The sequence below is a fragment of the Rhyacophila brunnea genome, unplaced genomic scaffold, assembly GCF_057557595.1.
Source record: "Rhyacophila brunnea isolate RB1 unplaced genomic scaffold, BYU_Rbru_1.0 scaffold_2, whole genome shotgun sequence".
Taxonomy (NCBI): Eukaryota; Metazoa; Arthropoda; class Insecta; order Trichoptera; family Rhyacophilidae; genus Rhyacophila; species Rhyacophila brunnea.
The window spans coordinates 37,369,561-37,396,379 of record NW_028232859.1 but is presented as its reverse complement, the minus strand read 5'-3'; the positions used below and the strand labels follow the sequence as shown (position 1 = coordinate 37,396,379).

At 34.6% G+C, this 26,819-nt stretch overlaps 1 protein-coding gene across 1 annotated transcript in view; it reads left to right on the top strand.

Moving 5' to 3' along the window:
* The window catches only part of ttv (exostosin glycosyltransferase 1 ttv), a 606,008-nt gene that overhangs the window by 516,314 nt on the left and 62,875 nt on the right, over positions 1–26,819 (top strand). Inside the window, exons 4-6 of the mRNA XM_085947763.1 lie at positions 2,746–3,000; positions 24,196–24,305; positions 25,904–26,084. Of these exons, the coding sequence (XP_085803889.1) occupies positions 2,746–3,000; positions 24,196–24,305; positions 25,904–26,084 (546 nt within the window). The remainder of the gene's footprint in view (positions 1–2,745; positions 3,001–24,195; positions 24,306–25,903; positions 26,085–26,819) is intronic.

Genomic DNA, 26,819 nt, shown 5'->3' with positions numbered 1-26,819 from the left:
CACGGAAAAGCCTCAGGAACATACATATTGAAAAAGATCCCAAGTAAATTCTTACCGAATATACCTACATTCTCATTTGCTTACCGATTATGTTAACCAATTAAGCTACTCACTTAAGTGTCCGTAATTAATATAATATAATAATATAAGCAATATAAAAACATCACACATTATAATGTTATAAACAGGTCACGAAGAATTGGGAAACCTATCTCAAATGATTCAAACCAAAGAACGATCTTTGCGTCCATGTGACGACAATACGTTTCATTTATTGTGGCAAGTCAATAACTGCAAAATACTAGAAAAGGAGCTATGGGCTCTCGGAGCTCTGTACAGACAGCACAATTACGAAATATACTCCAATAAAATCAACAAAATTACGCAGTATATTTAATACTGGCCATTTCAAAAAATAATAAAATAAATAGTGGAACATAATAATGAAATTGTACTCATTATAGACTACATCTAAAACTTTTAGTATAAATATGTTACTCATATACATAATAATATTTTTTCACTTATCCAAACATTATAACTATCTTTATGGATGAATAACCTCTTAAAAATGAAAAATGTGTTATTGAACTTATGTCCGTATAACAGAACCACACTGTACAAAAAAGCAAGGTTTATGGTTCATAATAAATAAAAAATGTTTCTCATGCTTTTACAAACTGTGTACTTTCAATAAAAATCTTACATTATTTAATGTTTAAAATAAAATAAAACAGAAATTGTTAAGCGAAATTGGATGTTGTAGAAACAAGAGCCAATGTATAAACTATCGCCCTTATTGAATTATAAGGAAATGTATTGAATTATTGGTAATCTACTGATAACTGATGAAGTCCTTCGTAACTTGACTATTGTTTTCAAATCTTCAAACGGATGAGTCGTTTCTGTTGGATATTACGTACTTTCGACAGTGGGTGATGCATGTCGTACCCAAAGTGTAAAACAGTAGTAGGTACTTAACTCTGTTGTGTTACCATACTAATATGCCAGTGTAATAATAATAATTGTTTACACTTACATTAAACTTCTCTTACTATGAATAAACTAAATGCAGTACAGTACCGATACGATACCGTAGAAATTTCACCATAATATGGTGGTTTGACAACATCATCATCATCAGGGGCGCGACAACCCGGTGTAGGTCTTGGCCTCCTCCAACAGCTCCCTCCACCTGTCCCTATCCAGTATGGCCGCTTTCCAATTCGGTACCCCCAGAATACGGCAGTCACTGGCAGCTCCATCCAACCAGCGAATCTCTGGCCTGCCTCTTCTTCTACGCCCTATTGGATCGCTGGACATCACTCTCTTTGCCGGTTTATTGTCATTCATACGGTGCACATGACCTAGCCATCGCAGTCTCTCAATCTTAATTGATTGAACTGCGCTGCAATATTCGTACAGCCCGTAGAGCTCAGCATTATATCTTCTCCTCCAATTGGCGCCGTCCCTGATCGGTCCATATATACGGCGGAGAATTTTTTTTTCAAAAATGTTCAGGGCTCGTTCATTTCGCAGAGTTAATATCCAGGTTTCCGATGCGTAGGTGAGCACTGGCTTTACAAGTGTCTTGTGTAAATTGGTTTGACAACATATGGGTTAATAAATATTTATTTATAGAGTTTATCTCTAATGAATAGCTGGAATATGATGTTATGATGAACTTTGGTCATGTGTTTACTGACTGACATATTTTATAATAAATAAGAACAACACATGCAACACAACTGCACATCACACACCGTGTATTGAAATCTATCATTATAATTGAGGGCTCTAGAAACAAATCCATTTTTGAAAAATGTTGGCAAGTCAACAAAAATGTGAAATTTCTTAAATAAGTATGACAAAGTGTTTTATATTATTATTAAGTATATAAATATTTTTTAAATACCTTTTTTTTTAGAAAATATACCTAGCTATTAGAAAGATATAAGATTTTACTAAACTCAACTGAAAAAATACAGTACCTACTGTTTACAATATTATACGCCATATACATAATTTGAAAATATCTCATGCATAATACCTACTCGAAAAAAATACAACACCCGACGGGACTTGAACCTGTATAACCGCTGGATTCGCGCCAACCTGCTTTTCCAATAAAGCTACGGGCATCCTACTTAATTACGATAATTTTAACTAGTACCATGTTCTTACATGAAATACATCCGTTAATAATGTTGGCTATCGGTTTTGTAAGGTAGGTATTAATTAAATGCCTTAATTACTAATCGACTTCACGGATTACTTCCAAGTATTTATTTTTTATAACTTTATTCAAATTATGTAGGTATGTTCAATATATAGAATGTTACATTCTCAAATCTTGTGAATTATTCGATGAATAAAAGAAAAGTAGTTTATACGTTATAATTTTAATGAATAGTTATAGTAAATATATTTTTTTGTTTTGATCTTAAAGTATGATGTGATCCATAGAAAGAATATGACGTATTGAATATACGTTAACTAAATTTGTATATGTGTTAATGAAAGAAGACATTTACTCTTTTATGGTATTAATACATTGTATGTCATCATGAAATATTGAATCCCGGAATGAGAAAAAAACCAGAGTATCCTGAATCCTGATGATGTATGTATTCTGCAAAGTCTACAGATTTGAAACGGAAGTCGAAACGGAAGTCGAAACTACCCGTAATTTCATATAACCATTTCATATGCACATAACTAATAATGCTGTCTTTCGTTTTACAGATAATCTTAGAGCGAATACCTGGACGGGCTCGACGAGACTCTTTATCGTGGAACTCTTCCCCCGGCGCCCTCGTGACGCTGCCGAGCTTCGCGGACACTCGCGCCTCCTATCCCTTTTGGTCCGCTGCCATCGGAGCGCCCCCGGCCCCCAAGTTCACCGCCCTCCTCTACTGTCAGCTCGGAGCGCCAGCCCATCCAGCGGCGCCGCTCTACCGCCTCATTAGGAACATCGCCAAAGCCAAACACGTTGATAGGGTGAGTTATGAAATCATTATTATCCCAGGATTATTACTATAGGTACTAAACTTATCAGTATATTAACTTAATTTAATTTACTGTGTCGCGAAATGATGGCTAATAGAGCTATAATTCGCTCAATCAGAATATCGATAGTCGCATATTCGGAAAATTGTTCTATGGGCTAAACGGACAAAAACAAATTTTAATTTATTACCTGGGTTGCAATACCGGCTATTATTTTATTGTTAATAACAAGAATCGGCTTTCAGGCAAGAAGTGGCTGAATTCCTATGGATTTTGCTAAAGTTATACGCGAGCATCTCAATATAGTGGACGTGTTTTCTATTATTGTTTTGGCGGTATGATGAGGTTGCATGGTTGTTGAGATGAGAGTTTATTGGTTGATACAAAAATACAATGAATACACAAATACTGCTCTTCCAAGGAAGAAGGCAGTAACTTAAGAAATTTCGTTATGAATGCCATCCGTTAGGTAATTTTGAATGATATATATTCTGTTCACTTTAAAATCAGTATTATCACTAAAATACCGTTAAAATCCTTAGTAAAAAGATGGACATCTGCTAAAATGATACACATTTCTTAGCAAAAAAGCAGTCATTGCACCTATTTATTGCAGTTACTGCTTGTTTATTATTACTTTGTTTGTATTTTAACATCCTACTAATAAAACAATATCGCTGTTTTTTTTATATTTAATAATTCACAGTACTAGAATTTAAAAAAAACACATTATTTCATTTATTTCTTAAGTGTGTGACAGTCAGTTACTACCTTCTTCCTTGGAAGGGCAGAATAAGGATGATGACGTGAGATTATAATCGCGAGGTAATGATGTACCTATTGATGAGATCGATATCAAGAGATTATTTATAAGAGTGCACTGAGAAACTTCATTCGAGTGGAATAACGGATGTACTATACCGAGTGAAGAACTCGTGACATTAGCAGTACCTACGTCTTGTGACGGACTCGACGAATTGAGTGTAGATTCATAGATTGTTCTTCTTATTTATATTAGTGCAGTACATAATTAAATACTAGATGTTGTCGTAATTCTCAATCAAAACAAACAAACATTCTGATCGAGTAATAATTGAGGAAACACTGATTATTATTGCTATATTTTTTTGTTTAAATAACAGTGTCATTCATTTAATGCTGAGTGGTATGATTACTTAATTGTTAACGGTGCTGGGAAATTATTTCAACATGGGTTATGTAGTGTGGCACCCCCGTATGGACCCCATTTGGGGATGTCTCTGTGTATCTGGAGAGGCCCGAATCGGTATCAAACCCAACAAATAGTAAAGCGCTGATTACGAAAATAAATAATAATAACAGAGCCGAGCCGGCAATGCCGTAAATTATGACCGTTGGAGATATTGCAACGTCGCCGTCTTTCGCCAACGGCTCTCGTTGAAAAGCGAAAACACAAGATGGCGCGCAGAACGATACAAACAGCTAAATCGCGAACACGCCAATTTCGTCCTCCGTAAAATTAAATTATTAAAAATGTAACTATTATATAATATTAACTTAAATATACCTTGCCGTTTCCAAAACAATTCCGGTGTGTTATTTGTTCACCTCCAAATCCTAAAATCCAGACGAAAAACCGTACTAAAAATAAAAGTGACAGTTTGCTATTCACTTTCCGAAAATGGAGGGAAATGACAGTAGCTATAGATTAGTGATTTTATATTGTGGTATTATATTTTTTTTTAATCGATTGCTTGTTTAATAACCAAGATGTTGAGAAATGTCATTAATTATATATAGGTAAGTATCAAATTTTTATGTAGCAACCATTTTTATAAAGACGTCCAAACGTGTACGCATTCAGTTTTGATTTGTCATTGGGCATACAAGTATACAGGAAAATTAGATATCACAAATTGCCACTCTGTTAAATATACCTACTACTTTGTTTACAATGTATGTAATAATAGGTTTCACTCCGGAAAACGTAAAAATTAAACAACTTGCTAGTTTGCATCAGTTACAAAGATTTGTACGCTGAGTACTGCTATTATTTTATGAACTGTAGCCATATTGTATGTTTTAATAAAAAAAAATACACCTTTGTCCATCGCTGTGTGTGTACCGTTGGGAAACAATTCGTTCGACACAAACATAACTGTTGCAGTATTCGACATTTTGCTCAATTGTTTCACTTCGTAGATATACGAGTATTATGCATAGACAAGCCATCGTCGACTCGTCATTCAATTTTCAATATCAATAATATTTGCATTTCAAATTAACCCCGAAGCTGTCTGCCATATTGCGGTATTCGTCTCATACAATTGAGAGCTTTTGAGTCACAGCATGGGCGCTGTGAGGTGTCTATTATTTACATTGATCATTCAGTAGTTTCAAAACTCCCCTGCATAAGAAGAGGTTTCGGTATGGTATATTACATCATTAACCACCAAAGATGTTTCATAAATTGTCTTTATTATTATTTGGGACACTATTACTTTGTAAATAGTTTAGTCAGCTGTAAATGACATATCAGATTAAAACTACCATTGATTTTTTTTTAAATGTGAGAAAATTCAGTCACATTCGTGGTAAACTGACATACTCCTCACTTTAAAAAAATAACGGACGAGTTCAAAAATACTATTCTACCATCTATGGTAGTGGATACTCAAAATTTTGTGCGGCGGCGCACTGTTCGGCAAAAAAAAATATGTAAGAGCTTAAAAAAAGCTCTTCACTTTCATTCTGGAGCGTATGTTTTGGGAATTTGATTTTTTTTAAAAACTCTTGACTCTGTGAAACAAACCAATTTGGTATTTCAACGTAGTCCCCTTTTCCCCTTCAAACGATTTTCCAATTTTTTCATACCGCTTAAAAAATAGTTCTTATCCAACTCTGCATAATTTCCACGAGTATATTCTGATATGACGAAACTTTCTTCACATAATAAATATTTTGAGTAAATATTTATAATATTTAGCTTTGAATTGAAATAACTTTCATTTGTTTTAATATTTTATTAGTGTAGCCCTGCAAAAGTAAACTTTTGGCATACGGATCAAGGAGGCCACATGCCCCCCTAGTCGCTAAATAGAATATTACTTCACCTTCTTCGTCAGGACCTCATGACTGAGGATTGTGACCCAAATTATTTTGCCGAACATCCTTCTTAACGGGTCGGCCCCTCTCCTTTCGACATTCTACGACACTCAATGCGTGTGTCAGTGGAAATCATGAATTGATCCAACCATCTGAGGCATCGATTGCTTCAATATTCTGATGCGAGGCGGCTCTCGTGGTGCTTCCATCTGAGAGTTCTGGGTTCGATTTCCCGGTGAGGACAAAATATTAAAATTTATGTGATTTCTCAAAGCCTGGGTGTTTGTGATTGTTCAAAATCACTAACAACCACCTTGTACGAAAATTCAGAGACATGGTTATTAATAATTATACATATATATATTCTGATGCGTAATATCTAAAAGATAAGACAGCGAGGACGACACAAAGGATTCTAATAACTATGGCCGTTAGGCCACGGGCATTCGATAACCACTCGTGGATGCGACCCGTAGTTATTGTTTCAGGCCTGGTACATCGCTAATCCCAAAGTGTTAAGTATATCTGGGTATAGGCAATGTAATCGGAAAAGTGCGGGAGTTCGCAGTTAAAACGACGAAAAGTAGTAGACGGGGTAAATGCGGAAGTCAATGGTATCTACTTACTAGATTTTGTTAACCACGCACTCTCCGGCCGTCTTAAAAAAAACTATTATATTTTTATCGAAATGTAACCTCTTCATATGTTTCTCACGTGGTTAGATAAAAACTGCCTCTAACTTTTTATTAATTATGTCACTAGTACTCATTTAATCTTCAGAAAAACTTTTCCCGCAGCGCTACTTGATGGATAGACAGATATAAAGTGACTCTAAAAATCCCGTATATGAATCTTGAAATCAACCCCAAACTGCCTTACGTGTAACTACTTTATAGATAGGTACCTGCTTATATGCATACAACCGAGAGTTTTGGGTTATGGCGCTGCTAGATGCTTACGTTGCTCATTCAAAAACCTTGGGCTAAACCTCCCTTCCCCCAACCGAGGGGGTTTCATTATATTATCCTCGGGGCAAAGACGCTCATAAATTATTATTATTATAAGTCGGGTGGGGGGTCCGGGGGTGGGTCGGCCATCTGGCGCGAGGCTCGGGTCGAAATAAAAAATGTTGTCGGACGGAGTTTATTGGAAAGCCATTATTTCATTGTGCGCGAGCCGTTTGTGTTTTTTATGCACTCTCTTATGTTAGGGGTGACCCCGTGAGATCCGTTTCTTAAACGGTAGTAAATCCGCACTTTAATGTCGTGGCAGCTGCTCTGAAAGTATACGATATTGACATCGCTAGAGCGATAAAAGTTTCAATAGATTGCTATTCTTAGATAGATGTGTCATGATAAATATTAATGTTCCTTTCCCTTTTAACACATTGCACCTGTGTAAGAATAAAACATTATCCCACCAGAAACCCTTTACATACTTAATATATATTTTCTTTATAGAAAATTAATTATCAGTAATGCTGTAAATAATTTTTAGTTAATTTAATGCAGTAAATTATTATATTATAGTAAATTAATAGTATACTTATAAGCAGGTATCAAAATTGTACGTTTATGTTTAGGTACCTATATATATGAAAGATTATTATTATTATTATTCGACCATGTCCGATCCTAAAGGATCAAATGGGCCTCCACAGAGTAGAGGTTTGTATTAACAGATTTTGTTTTTACGAGAAATGGATGTCAACCACTTGCTCAACCTATTAGGTCCATAGTCTGACTCGTACACAAATTGAAAAACAAAATGTGTACTTGTCAGACCCAGGATTCGAACCTGGAACCCACGGCGTTATAGTCCAACGCTTAAGCCGCGCGGCCACCGTGGCAGATAGCACTGACAATAATCATTCAAATTCAAATTTTCTTAATTCTACATATAATGAACATAACAAATTATAAATTCAAAGCGTTCACGACATGACATAAAATAAGTGTTAACATTTTTTTAGACATCATCGTCAGCTGGACCAATCCACTGTTGTACCAAGGCCTCCCCTGGCTCCTCCCACTCACCGAGGGCTGAATCCGGCATATTACACTTTCATGGCGACCTCTTTCAGATCGTGTACTTGTCTGCTTCAACATCCATCAGTTCGTTTTTTGGTCATTCCGCATTATGCCTACGTTTTGGATCTTTTCGTGCTGTGTTGATGACAATAATTATTATATCAATTCAAATGGGAAAAAGCTCACTACGTAAAACAGGAAACACAAACATAGTGGGTGGGTTGCCTTCTGGGTGAAATTTGGGATAAACTTTAATACCTACGAGTTAAAGGCCAAGGTGTGCTCTGTGAAGACCATAAATGAAGAATTTTGGCTTTTTTTATGAGTTTATCTTAAATAATCTGAAGATTTTTTTAGGAAAGACGTATGTTATATTGGCATTATGATATCTTGTTTTTTCTCACCTTTCTTGTCGTCGTGTTAAAGTTGAGAATAAAGCAATATTTGGTACAACAGATGCACGCGATAAATATATAATAAAGATAATAAAGACCGATAAATATTACCATAGACACTCAGATTTGCTTATTATGGAGGAAGAATTTTCTTGGACCAAATAAACTCTTTCATGGTTATTTCCCGAGCGTATATTCGCGCTAAACGAATAACAGCTAAATGCGGACACATGTCGCTCCACATAACCATTTGTTTGAACTAAACCGCTGAGCTGCGCGTTGCTGCATTCGCGATTGGGGACATTTTATGAAATGACAGTTTCATAATGATATAATATAATATGTATGTATCATCACTCCCTGCAGAACTGTCATCATAGTAATCGATTGGAACTATTTTGCTCTCTTACCTCTTACAATATTAGTTGCTCCAAAGCTACATAAACCATTTATAATAACTGAGTTAACTATTGTATTTTTATAATTTGAACTTTTTTCTGTACCTACTTATTATAATATCTCTCTGCGCCTAGACGGCAGCGACTTGCCTGCGCGGTATAGCGACTACCCTGCGGGGTATAGACTTTTAACAGCGCTTTTCGGTTTGTGCGAGCTTCAGTTTTCCTGTTCATACCCACGGAATTCCCGATACGTGTGCTGGATGAAATCCCGAAGGCCGAAATCCCGAGGAAGGCCGAAATTCCGAAAGCCTAAATCCCGAATGCTGAAATCCCGGATGGCCGGAATCCGGAAGGCCGAAATCCCGACAAATAAAAAAATACAAACAGTAATAATTGCGCAATCTTAACACTTATCTTGAATTGCGCAAATTTTAAAACCATTTTCCACGAAGAAAGATTGCGCAATTATTATTGTTTGTATTTTTTTTTATTTTTCGGGATTTTGGCCTTCGGGGTTCCGGCCATTCGGGATTTCGGCCATTCGGGATTTCAGCGTTCGGGATTTCGGTATTCGGGATTTCGGCCTTCGGGATTTCGGCTTTCAGGATTTAGGCTTTCGGGATTTCGGTCATTCGGGATTTCAGCCTTCGGGATTTCATCCCAAGCCCCCCGATACAAACCGGTTTGCGCAGGTAAGCTTGTGGTAAAGCATGAGCGTCTAGCCGGCGCTTGACCGTATGTAATTCTCAAAAACCGTATTAACTGTTTGATTTACCACATTCATTTGTTTTGCATCTTATATTCATCATTATCTCGGCCAGTCTCGATTCACTGCTGTATGAAGGCCACGTCTTGCTTTTTCCACTCTTCTCTTTTCTTAGTGTTTCGTTGCCAGCTTTCCACGTACATCCGCTAAACTAGATTATCTCAACGATTCAGCGGACTCTTGGTCGCCGTTTATACTTGAGATTTGTCCGGCAATGATCTATTCTTCGATTCTTTGAACGATGTGACCCGCCCATCTCCACTATTGTATGATGTCCAATACTTTTTTTGCTGTCTTATCCATTTTTTAATGTCGTAATTAAGCCCAACGTGTCGCATTATGTTATCATTATCTTTAAAACCTCTTTTGAATTTAACAGTTATAGTATGTAACCTCTTTTTGATAAAATATATCTATAATAATAAAAAAACTTAGCATGTAAGTACTTACGTATGTTTAACTAATAAACCATCTTAAAGCTTGACATTTTGGTGCCGTCATTGATGCATTTAGTTTTCCGATTATGGATTATACCTTAACATTGTTTATGTGTTTTTATTTTTTATTAGTATGTAGCTATATTTAGTGACATTTCTCATTAGCTAACTATATTACATGCCTGACACGTTACTTGGTTCCATTGTTTACGTGTGATGAAAATTTAATGCGCTAACTGAATGGTGAGTAAGTAACTAATTGCAATGAATCTTACGGGTTTTTACAAACACTTACAATATTTAAAAAAATATATATTTTTGAACATATATAATTTTGAAAAACACTTTCTGAGAGAGTATATTATAACCAATAGAAAAAATCTTTTTTTGAAAAAAGTAAGTCACCCCGACGTTGAATCGAACCCCGTATCTCCCGGGTTTACGCCCCATCCGTCGCATTTAACCAATATGCTACGGCGTGACATACTAATTGCGACAAAGTTTAACTATTGGTCAATTTTAATACCTACTCATCAGCATTCTTCCAAATAAATTATTAGCAAGTGCAAGTAGTAGTACATCTAAAAAATATTGGAGAAATTCCACGACGTCGGTTAGTAATCGAAGTAATAGTAATAGTTACCTACTTTGATTTAAGATACAAAAATCGATTGCCAAAGTAGCTTGATTTGAAAGAACGCTGATGAGTAGGTATTAAAATTTACCAATAGTTAAAATTTGTCGCAATTAGTATGTCACGCCGTAGCATATTGGTTAAATGCGACGGATGGGGCGTAAGCCCGGGAGATACGGGGTTCGATTCCCCGTCGGGGTGACTTACTTTTTTCAAAAAAAGATTTTTTCTATTGGTTATAATATACTCTCTCAGAAAGTGTTTAAAAAATCAAAATCAAAACTCAAGATTATATATGTTCAATAATCAGAATGATATATTCTTAAATCTTGTGAATTAGTCGTCGAATAAAAGAAATAGTTAATTATATATATATATTTGATCCTTTACTAAGTTGGTAATAAGGTTTTTGCTGTATTTTATTAGTATAGTTATGTTTTTTTTTAGAATCAATTTATTATATAAGCTAAAATTAACTGTATTCATAGTCAGTGAGCATTTACACTCGGTGAGTTTGTATAGTACCTGAAAACGCTGAAAGGACTGAAATGGAATAGTACATAGGTTAAATCAATTAGAATTTAAATTCAAATTCCATTAAAAGACCCCTCAGTCGATTGTATTAATTGAAATAATTATAATGTTCGATGCGGATATAATCTCTAGTAACTTCTTCTTTCTCGGCTACATCCTCCATATTATGTTCTCTCTTCTCTCGGTCGTCCATACTACTCAAATCTTTCTCGACACATTGAAACCATATTTTTCTAGGTCTGCACTTTGATCGCTTCCGCTTTCATAACGGTAAGCCGGTCGCAGTGTTTGCAACTTACGTAACCTACAATAGTTTAGTGTGAAACTAGATTTTCCAGCGCTTGGTTAATCTTCTGGTGTGGGACTAAAGATCTTAGGTACCGTACGTACATAATATTTTACTCTCAAAGTCTAATCCCTAGTAACTACGTGTACGAAGTTGTCCAGCCATTGGCGATCAATATTCGTAGCAGTGAGTGAACGAACTTACACATATATCAATTGCACAAATGTGTCACGCTTATTCGACACGTAATTGATTCGATTCATTATGTCCACGTCGAGGCAGACCGGCGCTGCAGGCGTCCCTCACGGTTCCGGCGTCGGACCGAGAGGACGTCTGAACAGGCGAGCGCGGCAAAATTACGCTTCATTACAAGTATTATTGTGACACGTCACGTTAGTTAACTCTATTATCGCACTATTTAGTTAGTTCGATAGTAGGATATGCTATATTTCGATTATTAGGAAAATTGATGCATTTGATTACCTATTGAATCGTTTGCGCTTATATGTATGGAAACATTGCTGTAATCGTCCTTGGTCGAATTATGTTAACTGTCAAGTTGTGTAATTTCGAGATACATACTTATCAGTGTCGGTGACTTTCAATAATAAAATGATTTAAACTCTTACGAGATTTTTCTAAATATATTATCTACATTTATCTATTAATTTCCCCATAATATTGATATATTACACAACATGAGAAACTAGCATCACCTTTAAATACTTACTATTATATTATTGAATATGTAATCGTTACTAAAACTTGTATGAACATAATATTACTGTGCCGCACTTTGAAATATTGAAGATATTTATTACCAAACCACACCCGCCTCGCACCTTACCCGGTCTTAATCGTGCTTAATCGATGTCAATCATCAGTATTTTTAGCGAATGGGAATATGTGCTTGGACTGAATTTACACAACTTTAACTTAAGGGGCCGCTGAAGAGCTTGACATTCAAATATAATTTTGTATAAAAAGGACCTCGGCATCGTAAGTACGTTAATTTAAATCGACCTTTTCGCAAAAATCACTAATCATCGGAGATTTTATTTCAAGAAATATTATTATTATTTTTGATATTGTTTGCCGCTGAACATTATTATTATTTTATAAACACCTGCAAGATATACGCCGATCAGAAAACAGAGCTGTCAAAATAATATTATGTAATATAATATTTTTAAAATGTTAATTTCATCATAGTTTTTAATCAAACCTGTGCAAGTACGTACTGATAACTTGGGTGGATTTTGTGGCAAACATACTATTGATATATATACGGGTATATTATTATTATAACCCAATTCAAATTGAAGATAGGTTGATACTCAAATACTATTATAGTATGTTTATGATTTCAAGAAAATAAGACGATGGTATAATTAATCCATATCAATTATTTGAAAACATTACATTCGCACTTTGCAAGATAATATCAAAATGTGTATATACTTATCTAAATGACGAATGACATTCATGAGTGAGCACCGCTGAAAGCTTGGAAATGTGTTTTTTTCTATTTCAAAATCTTTTAATTGTGTATTATTTTATTACAGATTCAAGGCCAACTTCATATAACTAATAAAAAATACTGTTTGTTTCTACGAATAAAAAAAGACAGGAAGGAAGATGTGTACAAATCACGGCAATCAGAAAGGCCGGCAAATATGGCCGACAATGCGTGATACACAAACATAAAATACACAAAATTACAAACACATTCGAAGTTTGCCGCACACGTACAGACCACGTGATATTTGTTTACGCAAAATCGTCGCTTTTCAAAATGGCGAATTTGATTGCCAGATTTTACTGCGATGAATCAGTATGTTCCTTATTGTCTTTTTTTATTCGTAGGTTTGCTTACTATGTACACCGAGAAATTTCCATTTATAAAATCGGAAACGATTTTTACAGAAGAGTTTTGGAATATAATGCAACCAAAACTGGAAAAAATTCTATCATGTGTGTTGACTTCCTGAATTAGTTAACCCCAGGTCCATGCCACTACGTGAATCACAGTGGATATTAAGCCATTTCCACACTGGCAACCTCATTAAATGTTACGATACTTACCATAATTGCTTAAGAAATTTTACGATAATTATCATAATTATCGTAAAATCTAACAAGGTTGCCAGCAACATGTTGCCAGTGTGGACCCGGCATTAGATGCACAAAACTTAAATAATATATAATATAAATAAAAATTTAAAATTATGACAGAGACAGCCCTGATGAAATAAATATGAAATATGAGTCGATCGAGTCGTCGAGCAAGTTTGATGACACAAACAACTTGGACGCGACCTTTTTATATTAACTAGTAGACCAGATATTATGGACCACACGTTAAAAAATCATATTTTCAATTCTCAAAGCCAATTCTGTAGAACGTCCCCTTAAGAGTGCACATAGGAGAAAAGAAGCGCGTAGAGGCAAATTGTGTTAAGTATGTAACTAAAGATAATACAAAATTACCCAACAATCTAAGTGAAGTGATCTTAACATTAACAGTATGATGGCGCAAATTTTTAAAATCCAACAAAGTTAAATTGGCCTTTGTGCCGACTTGACCAGCTCTTTTATGTATTTATTTAAGAAAACAAAACATTGTGGACATAACAAATCTAAATTCAAGACTTACCTACACAACATGAGATTTACATTATAACAAATATTACCCTCATAAGAGAGAAGAAGAGAATATATAAATTAATAATAATAAAAAATAAATTAAAATAAAAACATAAGTACAATTTTATGCAGAAAAAGAAAATTTTGAAAACAAAAAACATACAATTTTATACAGAAAAATAAAATTTCGAATACATCATCATCAGGAGCGCGACAACCCGGTGTGGGCCCTAGCCTCCTCCAACAGCTCCCTCCACCTGTCCCTATCCAGTGTGGCTGCTTTCCAATTCGGTACCCCCAGAATACGGCAGTCACTGGCAGCTCCATCCAACCAGCGAATCTTTGGCCTGCCTCTTCTTCTACGCCCTATTGGATTGCTGGACATCACTCTCTTTGCCGGTTCATTGTCATTCATACGGTGTACATGACCTAGCCATCGCAGTCTCCCAATCTTAATTGATTGAACTGCGCTGCAATCTTCGTACAGCCCGTAGAGCTCAGCAAATACACATCACCGAAAATATCTACGTCCTTGGCGTGCGCATTGACTAGTCTTGCAACCCTCACTGATGGTGCCTGATAGGCTTGACACGAGGAAACAGTTCCGATCCAGAATAGGTAATTGACAGGCGCATGTAAATTCAAATTCATTAGGGCACCAGGATTGAAAACCATCGTTCGCGATAACAGGCAAAAGTGTTTCAAGAGCAGAAGAGACCTACGAGATTCAAGAGAGTGAAAAGTAAGCATGCCTTGTAGAAAGGCAGTCGGAAAATGATCATTTAACGAATTATCGAAAGGAAAATAGTTAGATGTCTTCAAATAAAGACATTCCAGAGGATGTGTTTGGCATTCTGTATTTCTCCGTTACACGAACATTGCAACAATATAAAAGATCATTTTTCATACGGAAAGATTATTTGGAGTAAACTCAAATATTGTAGTGAAATACTGAATTGAGAAGATGCGATGTCTTTTTCGGTCCTACTAAACAAAGTGGAGACGTGTACACTTACAGAAAGCACGCAAACCTGAAGCTTTCGAAATGTGGGTATAAATGGCCATGCATAAATAGATGCATGTTCCGTATCAGCCGGAGTTTACAAAGATTACAAACGTCGAAGTGATAAGAAAGAAAAAAGAAATGAAAACTAGAAAATTTTCATCAGTGTTTTCTTCTGTATCTTATCAAGATGCTGGTAGAAGACGAGTGTCTTGGTTGTTCAAGAATCTCAGTGACTGGTTTAAGCTCAGTTCTTCATCCTTGGACAAGGAAAAGATGCTCAAAATCATCATTCATGTCCAAAAAGAGATATGACACGGAAAGAAGAACATATTATTCCGTATAGGTATACTGACATTTTGGAATCAACTGAAAATCTATTATAAAAAAAACCCCTAGAAAAATCTTGGACTAATTGAAATTCAAACACACGTGTCGAACTTGATGGCTAAGCTAGTAATGTCGTTACTTTGATCAAAATTACAAATATGATAGACATTGTTAGCGGAATTTTAAATACATTTTAGATAACTAGTATATTTATATGCAAGTTTAGTTCTTTGGCGGTTAGCTTAGTGGTAAGAGCTCTCGCTAAGGTTATGTAAAAATTTTCTTTTACTAATAGATATGTTTCTGAGGATTAGCATCGTCATTGATGATGGTGATTACTTTAGGTAGGTAGGTCCCTATCTACTATGCCTACTAGTGAATAAATAATCCTTAGATCAATATTAAATTTGACATGCTTCGTTTTGCGCCTGATTCTACGCGAGTTCGCTTTTCGTCTTATTTCGAATTAAAATTAAACCTCTGTCATATGATTTAATAATCGCGTCTGCTTACAAAATAATCACCGTTGTATGCTGATCCCGTGAATTATCGCTCTAAATACAGACTCAGTGACATTATCACTGTGACTCTTTTTATATTACAATACCTACACATGTATTAATATAATAGACCATCATTATCGTCAGGAGCCCAATACCCTCGGGTTGGTGTTGGCTTATTCCGATATTAAAGTGGGAAGTTACTAATTCAGTTGTCATTGGCGGCTCTGTCTGCCCAGCGAATTTTTTGTCAACCTCTTCTCCTACACTTTATTGAATTGGTTGGTTAATATTACTTTTTTTAGTCAGCTCATTATTTATTACTCGGGTAAACTTTTAGAATCTATGTACAGATAGTAGAGCTCATTGTTGTATCTTTTTATCGAATTGTTCCTGTCAATGGCCCATAGACACAGATGGTTACATGTAAACTTTTAAAACGTTTGTACGCGTACAAAATGGCCGAAAACATTTATTTATACCTATACGAGGTTGCAAAAGAACTTTGAGAACGAATGGGGTTGTCTTAGCGGTAATTCAGATATTTTTTAATTAAATTGAATTGAAATAATTACAAGATAAAAAGAACTTTTTATATACACCGTTTTTAAATTTTCTGTTGAATTATTATGCTCAATACGCTCAAACTTGTACTTGATATGAAGTAAATAAAAAACAAACAAACAAATATAGAATACTGAAATGTCATTTTGACTTTTCATTTTGATTTCCATAGTAACGAACGTATATATTAATAATTTACTTGCAAGGACCACCTCCTTAGCAACCAATAATAGTCTTTTACTTAATTTTTCTGAAATAACTTTCCATACGAAACAGAATTAACTGAAAATGAATTCTATTCTGCTTAAAGATGGCTAAAAGTATTATAGTATAAGAATAAGAATGCATTGGCATCGTGTTCTGATATATTCTAAAAGTTTCAAATGTCTAGCTACTCGGGAAGTTAGTTAAAAATCGATTGCAAGATTTGTACTGGATAAACAACCACCGGACAAACAAGAATACGAGCTAAGAAAAACGTGGTAAAATAGGTATTTGTAATAAATACTTATTTGATTTTAATTATGGTACTCGTAAGTAGGTAGGGACTTCTTGTTACTACTTAGTTACTTATCTACTCAGCTTTTAATCATTCGTAATTGTAACGGTACGTGCTAACAATTTGTTTTTACTATGTCTTATCGATCCTCTTCAAAATGTTTCGACCTTGAATTATTTTTAATGGTAATAAATTGTAGGTATTGTATAAATACCAATTTAAATATCTTCTATAATATAATAAATGCATTTTGAAGATTATTTCATTATAATATTTTTTTTATAATAATACAGTAAGTAAACAAATATAATATTGCTATAATATTCCTACTAATATCTGGCTACCAAATAGTAATCATGTTGGCATATTATGAATAAGTAACAAAGTTTGAATCTGTCATTAAAATTCCGTCTTCAATCATGTAAGTATTCAGTTAACATCATAAACTAAGTCCATATATTTATTCATGATTAAGAAACTCACAAGATATTAAGTAGATTTTTTACTTTGTAGATATTATGTACACTTAAAAATATGTATACTCATACACAGTGGCGGCTGGTGGTTTCCAAAATTATTGAGACAGGGGGTGCACTTAAAATATCACCACACTTGAAGGAATAATCTATGCGAAGTGGTTTTTCCTTGTTTTTTCGAAGAAAATTGTTTCCTCTTTTATCATTTAGTGTGAGTGATCTACCATGATTGGATACAATTCTGAATTAAAAATTCGAGAAAACAGGACGAAATAACTGATAATTGATACCATGACCATTTTTTTTCGGAAAATATTTAATAATAATTGTGTTATTTTCATTACGTCTACAAGAAAAAAACACGAAATAAAACGATATTCATACAAATCAATATATCTTGACCCGGTCTTTTAGACAAAATTAGTAGAAAACTCTCCCGAGTCAGTGGTTTAAAAAATCGTTTCGAGGCACCCTTCATGTGTAAAGATTCTTTCATGGTGCACAAAACAATGTTCTGAACACTCAATTAAAAATTTGCCCCTCAGAATTTGATTCGAAAACCTTGTTTTGCATCTAATGAAAGGTTTCTAAACGGTGTTTGGCCGTTGTGAAGTGAGGTCATACTCGACCTCTCTGTGTACAATGTATATTGTCGACGATAAGGGAACAGGAGTTTAGTTTTTGTTATCGCCAAAGCAGTGATTGTGGGTCTAGGACGATTTGGCACCGGACAACTGGACGCCACGGAATTCGAAAATAAATAGACGTTATGTACTTATAGGTACTTAAAAAAAAATATTCAATATTATTATTTATACTTCAATGATTATATTATGATTTAATAGTTGGTAAGAATGTAAATGTGCAGACGTAAACAATGATTTAATCGTGCATATGTTTAAGTTCCAACGAAAAAAAGAGTTTTTTATTTTATATAAAGCCTTAGGCATGGTAAGTAATTCTCAATCCGCGATAAAGAATACATTATGTTAAGAGTAAAATGAATTCAAACTAGTAGTAGATAGAAACTGATTAAAATACCCCGTCTACACGTGTCTATGACAGTGCGGCGTCCAATTGTTCGGAGGCCAGTCGTCCCATTCCCGTGATTGTGCATTGGCATATTGATTTATTTTCGTATAAAATTATTATAACACCCTACGGCGCCGTAGTGCCCTTTGGATATCACTGCCTTCAGGATTTTCATTATTATTTTTTATAATTGCTTAATGGTGTTTTATGAAACGTAAATTTTCTAATGTTCACGATTATTTTTTAGGTGAATTTTTCATTTTGCTTTTCTGGCGACCTAACTCTGAGAGAGATCGCTGGCAGTAGAAAATATAACTACCCAGGTCACTACACTGTTTCCATTACGTGTATATTCATAATAATAATAATATATTCGTGTTATGTATCTATTCTCATAATAACTAAAGTTATATCCTTCACTAATATTGTGTGTTACTGCTATCAGATTTGCGCCTTTTCTGGCGAGCGATTTCCCCAGAGTATCGACCCTCGTCATACAGACTACATCTACTCTAGCATTAGAATACGATTTTTTTAGTTTGCCGAATCGGTTCACTGAATGATGTTCTAATATAATATTACATAAGAGCAGAATATATCCTTTAAATAATTTACCTTGCGTTCAATTAGAATTTATGTATAACTTTAATGGTGTGAATTTTATCAATTCGTGGTGGAAAGACAATTAATATCAAAGATTACTTTAATTCATATATTTTAAACTAAGATAACATCAGAAAAATTTAAAACAATATGGCATATACAACTATAATGCTAAAAGCTCCCTGCTACAAAACACTCCACAATTAGGTAAGTACATACGATACACCCGTATCATATTTTATAATGACCCTTTTTCTAATCATTTTATTGAAATTGAAAAAATTAAACCACCCTAAAATACACAACGCTCTTTACAAATTCCAATGGAAAGTTTACTAAATATATTAAATTTAAGTACTGTATATTGTTTGATAATAATTAAATTAAAAATATATACTTACATATTATTATATAATGAACGTGTTTACAAATAATAATTCGAGTGGTATAACCACCAACATCTTATGTACCAAAGACATTTACAATAATACTCTTCTGCGGTATTAATATTTATTTCATCTCTATTTTTTTATTCTCTTAATAGGTATATTATAAGATTGAAGATTGTATCATTCTTCAATCAGAAACACCTCAAAAATACCTATTCATAAAATATTGAAAAAATATTCGTTCTGGGATGTGATTCGAACCCGCATCCATCGGATTCCGGTCGATGTGCATTACCTGTTTTTCCATCTGCACCGTAGGTACGTAAACGTTATCACGACAAAATTATGTAACAACTATGCGCCCGGATTTCACCTTTTGGCATCTTCAGACGCTTGCTTTTCCCTTCACCACCCGCCACGTCCCTACACCCGTTATGTAGACTATACCATGGTTTGACGTTGGCGTACACTAGAGTATGTGTGATTCATATTTTGATATAGTAAATTATGGTCAATTCTCGCTTGCTGTAAAATGCCGCAAACTTTTTGAAAGATGAAAAATTTTCCTTCGTTATTACCAAGCCGCAATGGCCGACCGATCCAACTGAGGGTCGAACCGACTTAAAAAGCTCTTTCAACCGACACATGGGGACACTAGCAGAGGATGTGATACCGGCATACAGCAATTCGCCACATAAGCAAGTCGGAGATTATATTAAATAAAACTGCTAAGCATCTTCCGACACTATGCAGTTCCACCTGTGGTAAATGTACAACTGCCACAGATTATAATTACATCGTGAAAAGGCATTCTTTTTAAGTAAAAAATTGTCTAGACATTGGAATTCTTTTTTGAATATTATGTTATGTTCCATGGTCACTAATTCAACCACATTAAACATTGTGTAAAACGCCATCAAGTGGGGAAATACAAAATGTTCGTTCAAACTCAATATTGAACATACATAATTTGAAAATATCTCATGCATATGCACACTAGAAGAAAAAATGTAGAAAGAAATACGTCACCTGACGGGATTTAAGCCTGTATCCACTGGATTCGCGCCAGTTTGCTTTTCCAATTAGTGTGTATATATGTATGAGATGTTTTCAAATGATGTATGCTCATTACAATATAGAATGTTACATTCTCAAATCTTGTGTATTATTTGTTGAATAAAATAAATAGTTTATTCTTCTTAATATAATATGTTATTTTACAAATATCTACCTTTTAAGAGCCTTATTAGCCCTATTACCTTATAGCCCTATTAAGAGCCTTTTTTCTGCATTTATACATGCGAGAGAAGCGCCTAACTTTTTCCATTCACGCCTTGGCCACCGTTATTCGCTTTAAACGTGTTATCGATGGTGCGACTGGACGCACCATCGTACCGACCTGCATACAAACTAATTGTTCAGCAACATCATATTCGCTCGACACGGTGATTCGTTTGAAGCTTTTGCCTTCTCGAATATACCTGACGAAAAGCTGTCACATGGGGCTACACAGGATTTCGCAGTTCAGAGAACGATGAATTCGATACGAACCGGAGTGACCAGAACTTTACAAGAGCAGCTGTCGGTTACTAAATCCAAAAATATTAAAACTTATATTGCAAATCTTAAAATTTATTTTAGTTTTTAATTTTAAAAAATATACAAGAATCCATATAGGTACGTGAAATCGTTTTAGTCGTAGAGGTAGGTATATTTTATAATGGCGAGCAGTCGCCAATCGAGCCAGTGCCTTTTTCTTGCCGCGCCATCAAATACCGTGGCGCAATCTATCGCCGCGATCTCCGATGGATGATTTGTGAGCCGGGACGGGCAGGGGAGGTGGAGGAAGTGCCTACACATAGATCCTCGGGACGGTCGAGGGTATAATTTACTCTTTATCGCTGAAGTTAGAGGCATAGCAGTGTGCCCGCCGGCCGTTCCTTATCGCCCGCTCTCCTGTGCCGCGGACTTCCGCTACCGAGTGTTTTCGGTTGATTTATTTCCTCTTGAACAATTTCCTCGGCGGGAAGTTTGATTGATAAAAGTTTTGTTTTCCGCGTTGGCCGCAATGTACATAACCCCGAGTGTGTAGATGCGTACTGTTTCAGATGGGAACATTTTTTTGACATATGGATTACTTCTGACATCAGGTATAAATAAATATCATGTATTATTAACGGTGTCGAAACCGGGCGATCTTTCTATGCTCCGTTATATTTTTTGTGGCATTATTTGAGTGTCGTTGGAAGAAATTATTTAGAACCCGCTTGTCGAATCCTGTCGATCGAAAGAAAGAGTTGATATGGTCACATTGTGATCACGTCACGTGCTGTCACATACCGGTACGGCGACAAATTTAGTCTACGGTTTCGTCATTCTGCAGAATATTTTGAATGTGCTCTTTCTATAAATTTAATTATGGAAAGTGCCAACTCTAATTTATTAGTATTTTTAATTATTATTCATTATTCATTGTAATTTCAGTTAAGAACGGAACCCAACCGGCAGACCATAGATAATAGACGTAAACACCAGACATAGATAATAATTTAATAGAAAATCGATAGAGAAAAAATAAATAAAAAAAGGGCGCGCGTTTTGAGATGAATCGAAAATGTGTAGGCATGCAGAGCATAATAAAAAAAAGGTTCATTGAGTCTTGCGGTTGCGGTACGCGTGAGATCACCTCACTGTTGTTCTGGCGATTTCGGCAGATTGACAATGTACGTTTAAAGGTTCAAAATGTGTTACAGGATGGGAGCATCAGTATGATATCATTTAAAAAAAAAAAAAAAACGACAGCACGTTTTTTTCGTAGCGGCAATTTACTGTACATCACATTACATGATGATAATGTATTTGAGGCATAATTGGAAATAAATCCTTCTACTTTGTGTGAGTGCAGAGAAATCCAAAACACCAAACAAGTTGTTGAGACGTGCGTCATGTATGACGTTCTGTCATCCACCAAGCTGTTCAAAATTCACTGACATGGATTGAGCCTCTATTTTCAAATCAAATTTATTATCAATGGACAAAATAAAAATTTGCCCTCATAATAATATGATTGTCAAAGTGAGCTAAGCTTTAATTTACTTCAAGTCATAAACAAAGACGCTGAATCTTTTTCGAGCTGCGACTTTCTGTGATTTCATTCATTAACAAGAGCGATTTCAACTTGAAGGTACTTTTTATGCAAAAAATTTAAATGAGCATTTAGTAGATATTAAAATTATCAAAATAGTACAAATAATAACATAACTATCCATTTTTGTTTATTCTCTCAATATTACTATCTGACGGGTCATGTAAATTTAATTTATATGACCCGTTTAACAATATAATATATAATTCTTCTCACCGTGTATTAATCCCGCTGGATAGACGTGCTCATAAAGTTCGGTGGATGTACGTGGCAACAAAGAACTAGGGACCGAAAAGAGTGGAGAGAGCGAAAGAAGGCCTTCGTCGAGCAGCGGATCGACCCTGGCTGATAATGATGAATAATATTAATATCAATATTTTACTTAGTGACTAATGTTATTTAATGTTGTTACTGAATTAAGTATTACATCAGAAAAGCTACTATTCCAACACAAGTTAAATTCGAACTGATGATATTTCAAAAGAGACCACTAAACTGATAGTCATGCACTGGTATTCGGTTAGGGATTCTCCAGATATCAACCCTACAATCTACGGTTGGGCAAGGTATGAAGGAAATGAAGAGCCTGAAGCATATTACATTGCTTAAAAATCTATTTGGTGGAATTACGTGGCAGTGAAGAACAGGGAACTGAGAAGGGTAGATTGACCTTTAGAAGGTGTCCATCTAGCGGTGTATTGAAACATACTATTGACGATACAAAGAATCAAACAGGGTTGTTTGCTTTATTTAAGACATTTTTTAAGTAATACAAATCGAAAAAACGACAATACACTAAATGCTAACTGTAATTTCTCGAATTGTACTAAAACCACTTAAGTTAATAACAATTTTTTTTTAAATTTAACTTAGTGAGATATGTAGTGGTTATAATGGTTAATAAAATATTACCCATAAACCGTTTTGGCCGCCATTTTACCGAGATGGCGCCGCTTGCTCAAGGATGCCGAGTGACACCTGGCAGATTCGTAATCAGCAGTCAGAATCAGTCAAAAAAACCTTTATCCTTCAACATTTCAAAATCTGAGGTTTTTTTTTTAAGTCTACATAATCTTGTGTTATTTTAATTAATACAGAATTTAATTATATAATATTATTCCATCACTTCATTAAATATTATATTTTCAGAAATATGAACATTTTAATGTCTAGGTCTAGATTATTAGAACCTTTTATTTCATAATCACCTAATATGAAGTTAAAGTTATTTATTTTAATAGGTCAGAAATTATGTATTGGTATTATTACTAAGTACCCACTTTGTTTATTTTAAATTTAAACGAAGCTACGAATATTTTGTACTTTGGAGTTAATAGAAAAACCCAGACGTAAAATATTGAAGCCGTCCGTGCTTACATTAAAATAAATTTCGCTATATTTATTTTTCACAAAATATGTTTTTCTTTCGCAGATCGTGATACTTTGGGCGAACGAGAACCCCCCACCTCCGCGATCCCGCTGGCCCGCCACCCCCTCGCACGTCCCTCTAGACATTGTTGATACGTCAGTCTACAGCCCGGGGTACGTAGAGTAATGTCTGCCGAGAAATTTATTTATTTTTTGCCTCATTATTGACGGCCCTGTTTTTGTTTGTACGGTGAAAAACTTCTCGTCTCAAGGTTGGCGTCTACCTGAGCGAAATGGAATATTGATATTGACACCACTCAATCAGTTAATAGCAGAAGTAATGTGGATTTAATGGATCTTCGAGTAGGTAGTCATATTTTCTTTAGTAGGTACGCCCTTAAGTTATTTCAATTACAATAAATCACTCTTCATATTTATACACAAGGTTATACAATTATTAATCATTTATTTGTATTGTGTGAGTTTATTAAAAATTTATTGTAGATGTATTAGGTATCAATATATAAAAAAGATCATGTCAATTTAAGAGTCAATTCAATTCAATGACATCTACTGCTATAATTAAAAAAAGACATTTATTTCATTGGAAATATAATTAAGTTAGGCAGTTAGGATTAAGCAGCATCAGACGCGCCGCATGCTGAATTTAAAAAAAAAATCTAGAAAATGTTGGTTAAATGTGTTGATGCTGATCTGCGATCACAACAAAACTTCGTTTGCTTCGCTGACTTTTCTATTCGTTAACAAAATGTAAACCGTTCTTCCCTTATCGATACAGTAACCACAATTCTTTATTTTAGCCCAGTGTTTTTTTAGATTCATGTTTTTTTTAAACGTACAATTGTCCTTTATTTTTTTAACATCTTAAAAATACTGCTCATGAATGACACAGAAAAACCTTCTTGTGACTAACTCTGGTAGAGAAACTGTGATCAAACAATTGGAAAATAATTCTGAAGTTTTGGGTTCCTTATTCCTTGGGCCACTTTATGAAAGGAAAAAAGTACAGCATTCTCAAAGTCATTATCCAATCGTAGCTAATGACGACGCCAAGTGTAGGTACTCCACCAAACTGCAGCCAACCACGTGGCAAATAATAGAGCGAAGATCGTTCTAATGGTGGCAGACCTCCGATAGGCACGATCAGATTTTGCTGGAATTTGCTCACTTTATTTTGACTTCGGTTTGTTAATAAAAGGTTATTTATTTAAGAATACAAAACATTGTGGACATAACAAATCTAAATTCAAGACGTACACACCATGAGATTTACATTATAACAAATATTACCCTCACAAGAGAGAAGAAGCGAATATAGAATATAATAATAATAAAAGAAAAACAAATTAAATCAAAACATACTTAAGTACAATGCAGTACTAATTCAATATTTTTTATATGTCAAATATATTAATAAAATTGAATGTTTGAATTGAATGAGTATGGTTATGCAAAATCATGCAGTCTGCAATTTGTTTGAAAATGAATTATTGTGTTCAATATAATCTCATATGTTTTCTATATGTTCTACATAAATCGCACAGGCTCCCTTAATACATAAATTCTTTACAAATCCATAAATAAAATTTCACTAATCCCATAATATGCCACCTTCAATTCGCAGAAAATAGTCACACTACACTAAAATATAATTATTATCCAATTTATTTCCATAAAAGTCCTTCACACTCTTAATTCTAATATGTATTCACTTTGATTTAAAATAACCTTATATCTGTTAACTCTCTTAGGTTAGGAATATCTGCTCGCTTCCATCCACACCCTCTGATTACCACAGACGCCGTCTTGCAGTTGGACGAAGACGCATCTCTGACTGCCGATGAAGCAGACTTCGCCTTTACCGTTTGGCGGGACTTCCCCGACAGGATCGTCGGATATCCGGCACGCACTCACTACTGGGACGATGCTAAGGTAAACAAGACACCTTATTCTTATTTACTTGTTTAAACTTTACTCGTGGAGATTTATTTGTTAAATCGGTGATCATGAAGCTACAGCTGTGTTCGAAGCGACCAGTGATATACAACCCTTTCATCAGAAGAAACGAACTTTTACTGTACCTATTTACTGTCAGAATGGTGCAGTCGATGATGTTTGAACTCAATCATAAACAATTGAGTGTATATTCAAATCATGCAAATAAAAGCTTGACTCGATATATATATATATATATATATATATATATATATGTAGGTTTATAAAGTATCTCTACACTTTTTTTATTTTATAGAAAAATCTAAAATTAAAACCATAAATTATTCAAAAATCTTGCCGGTAGTTACATACCATATTAACTTACGCCTCAATGGTAAAAACCACCATATGTACATAATATTACTAAGATAAAAGTAATCAACGAACGTCCATTTTCAAATATAAATTAATCTTTGAGGTTTAATAAAATATTTTTCTATTTTTAATGTTTCTTGATACATAGGTACTCTTTGATTATTTAAAACACTTAAAAATATTAAATGTATTAAATTGAATCTTTCAAATTCATCCGCTAAATACTTGTTAAAAGTTGCGTTAGCGTTAGTGTTAAACTTGAAAACTTAATTGTACGTTTTACTGATTTGTCAACAAAAAAATATCACAAGTTATAGAAATAAATAGAATAGATAGTTTTAAAAGTTCGTATTTACG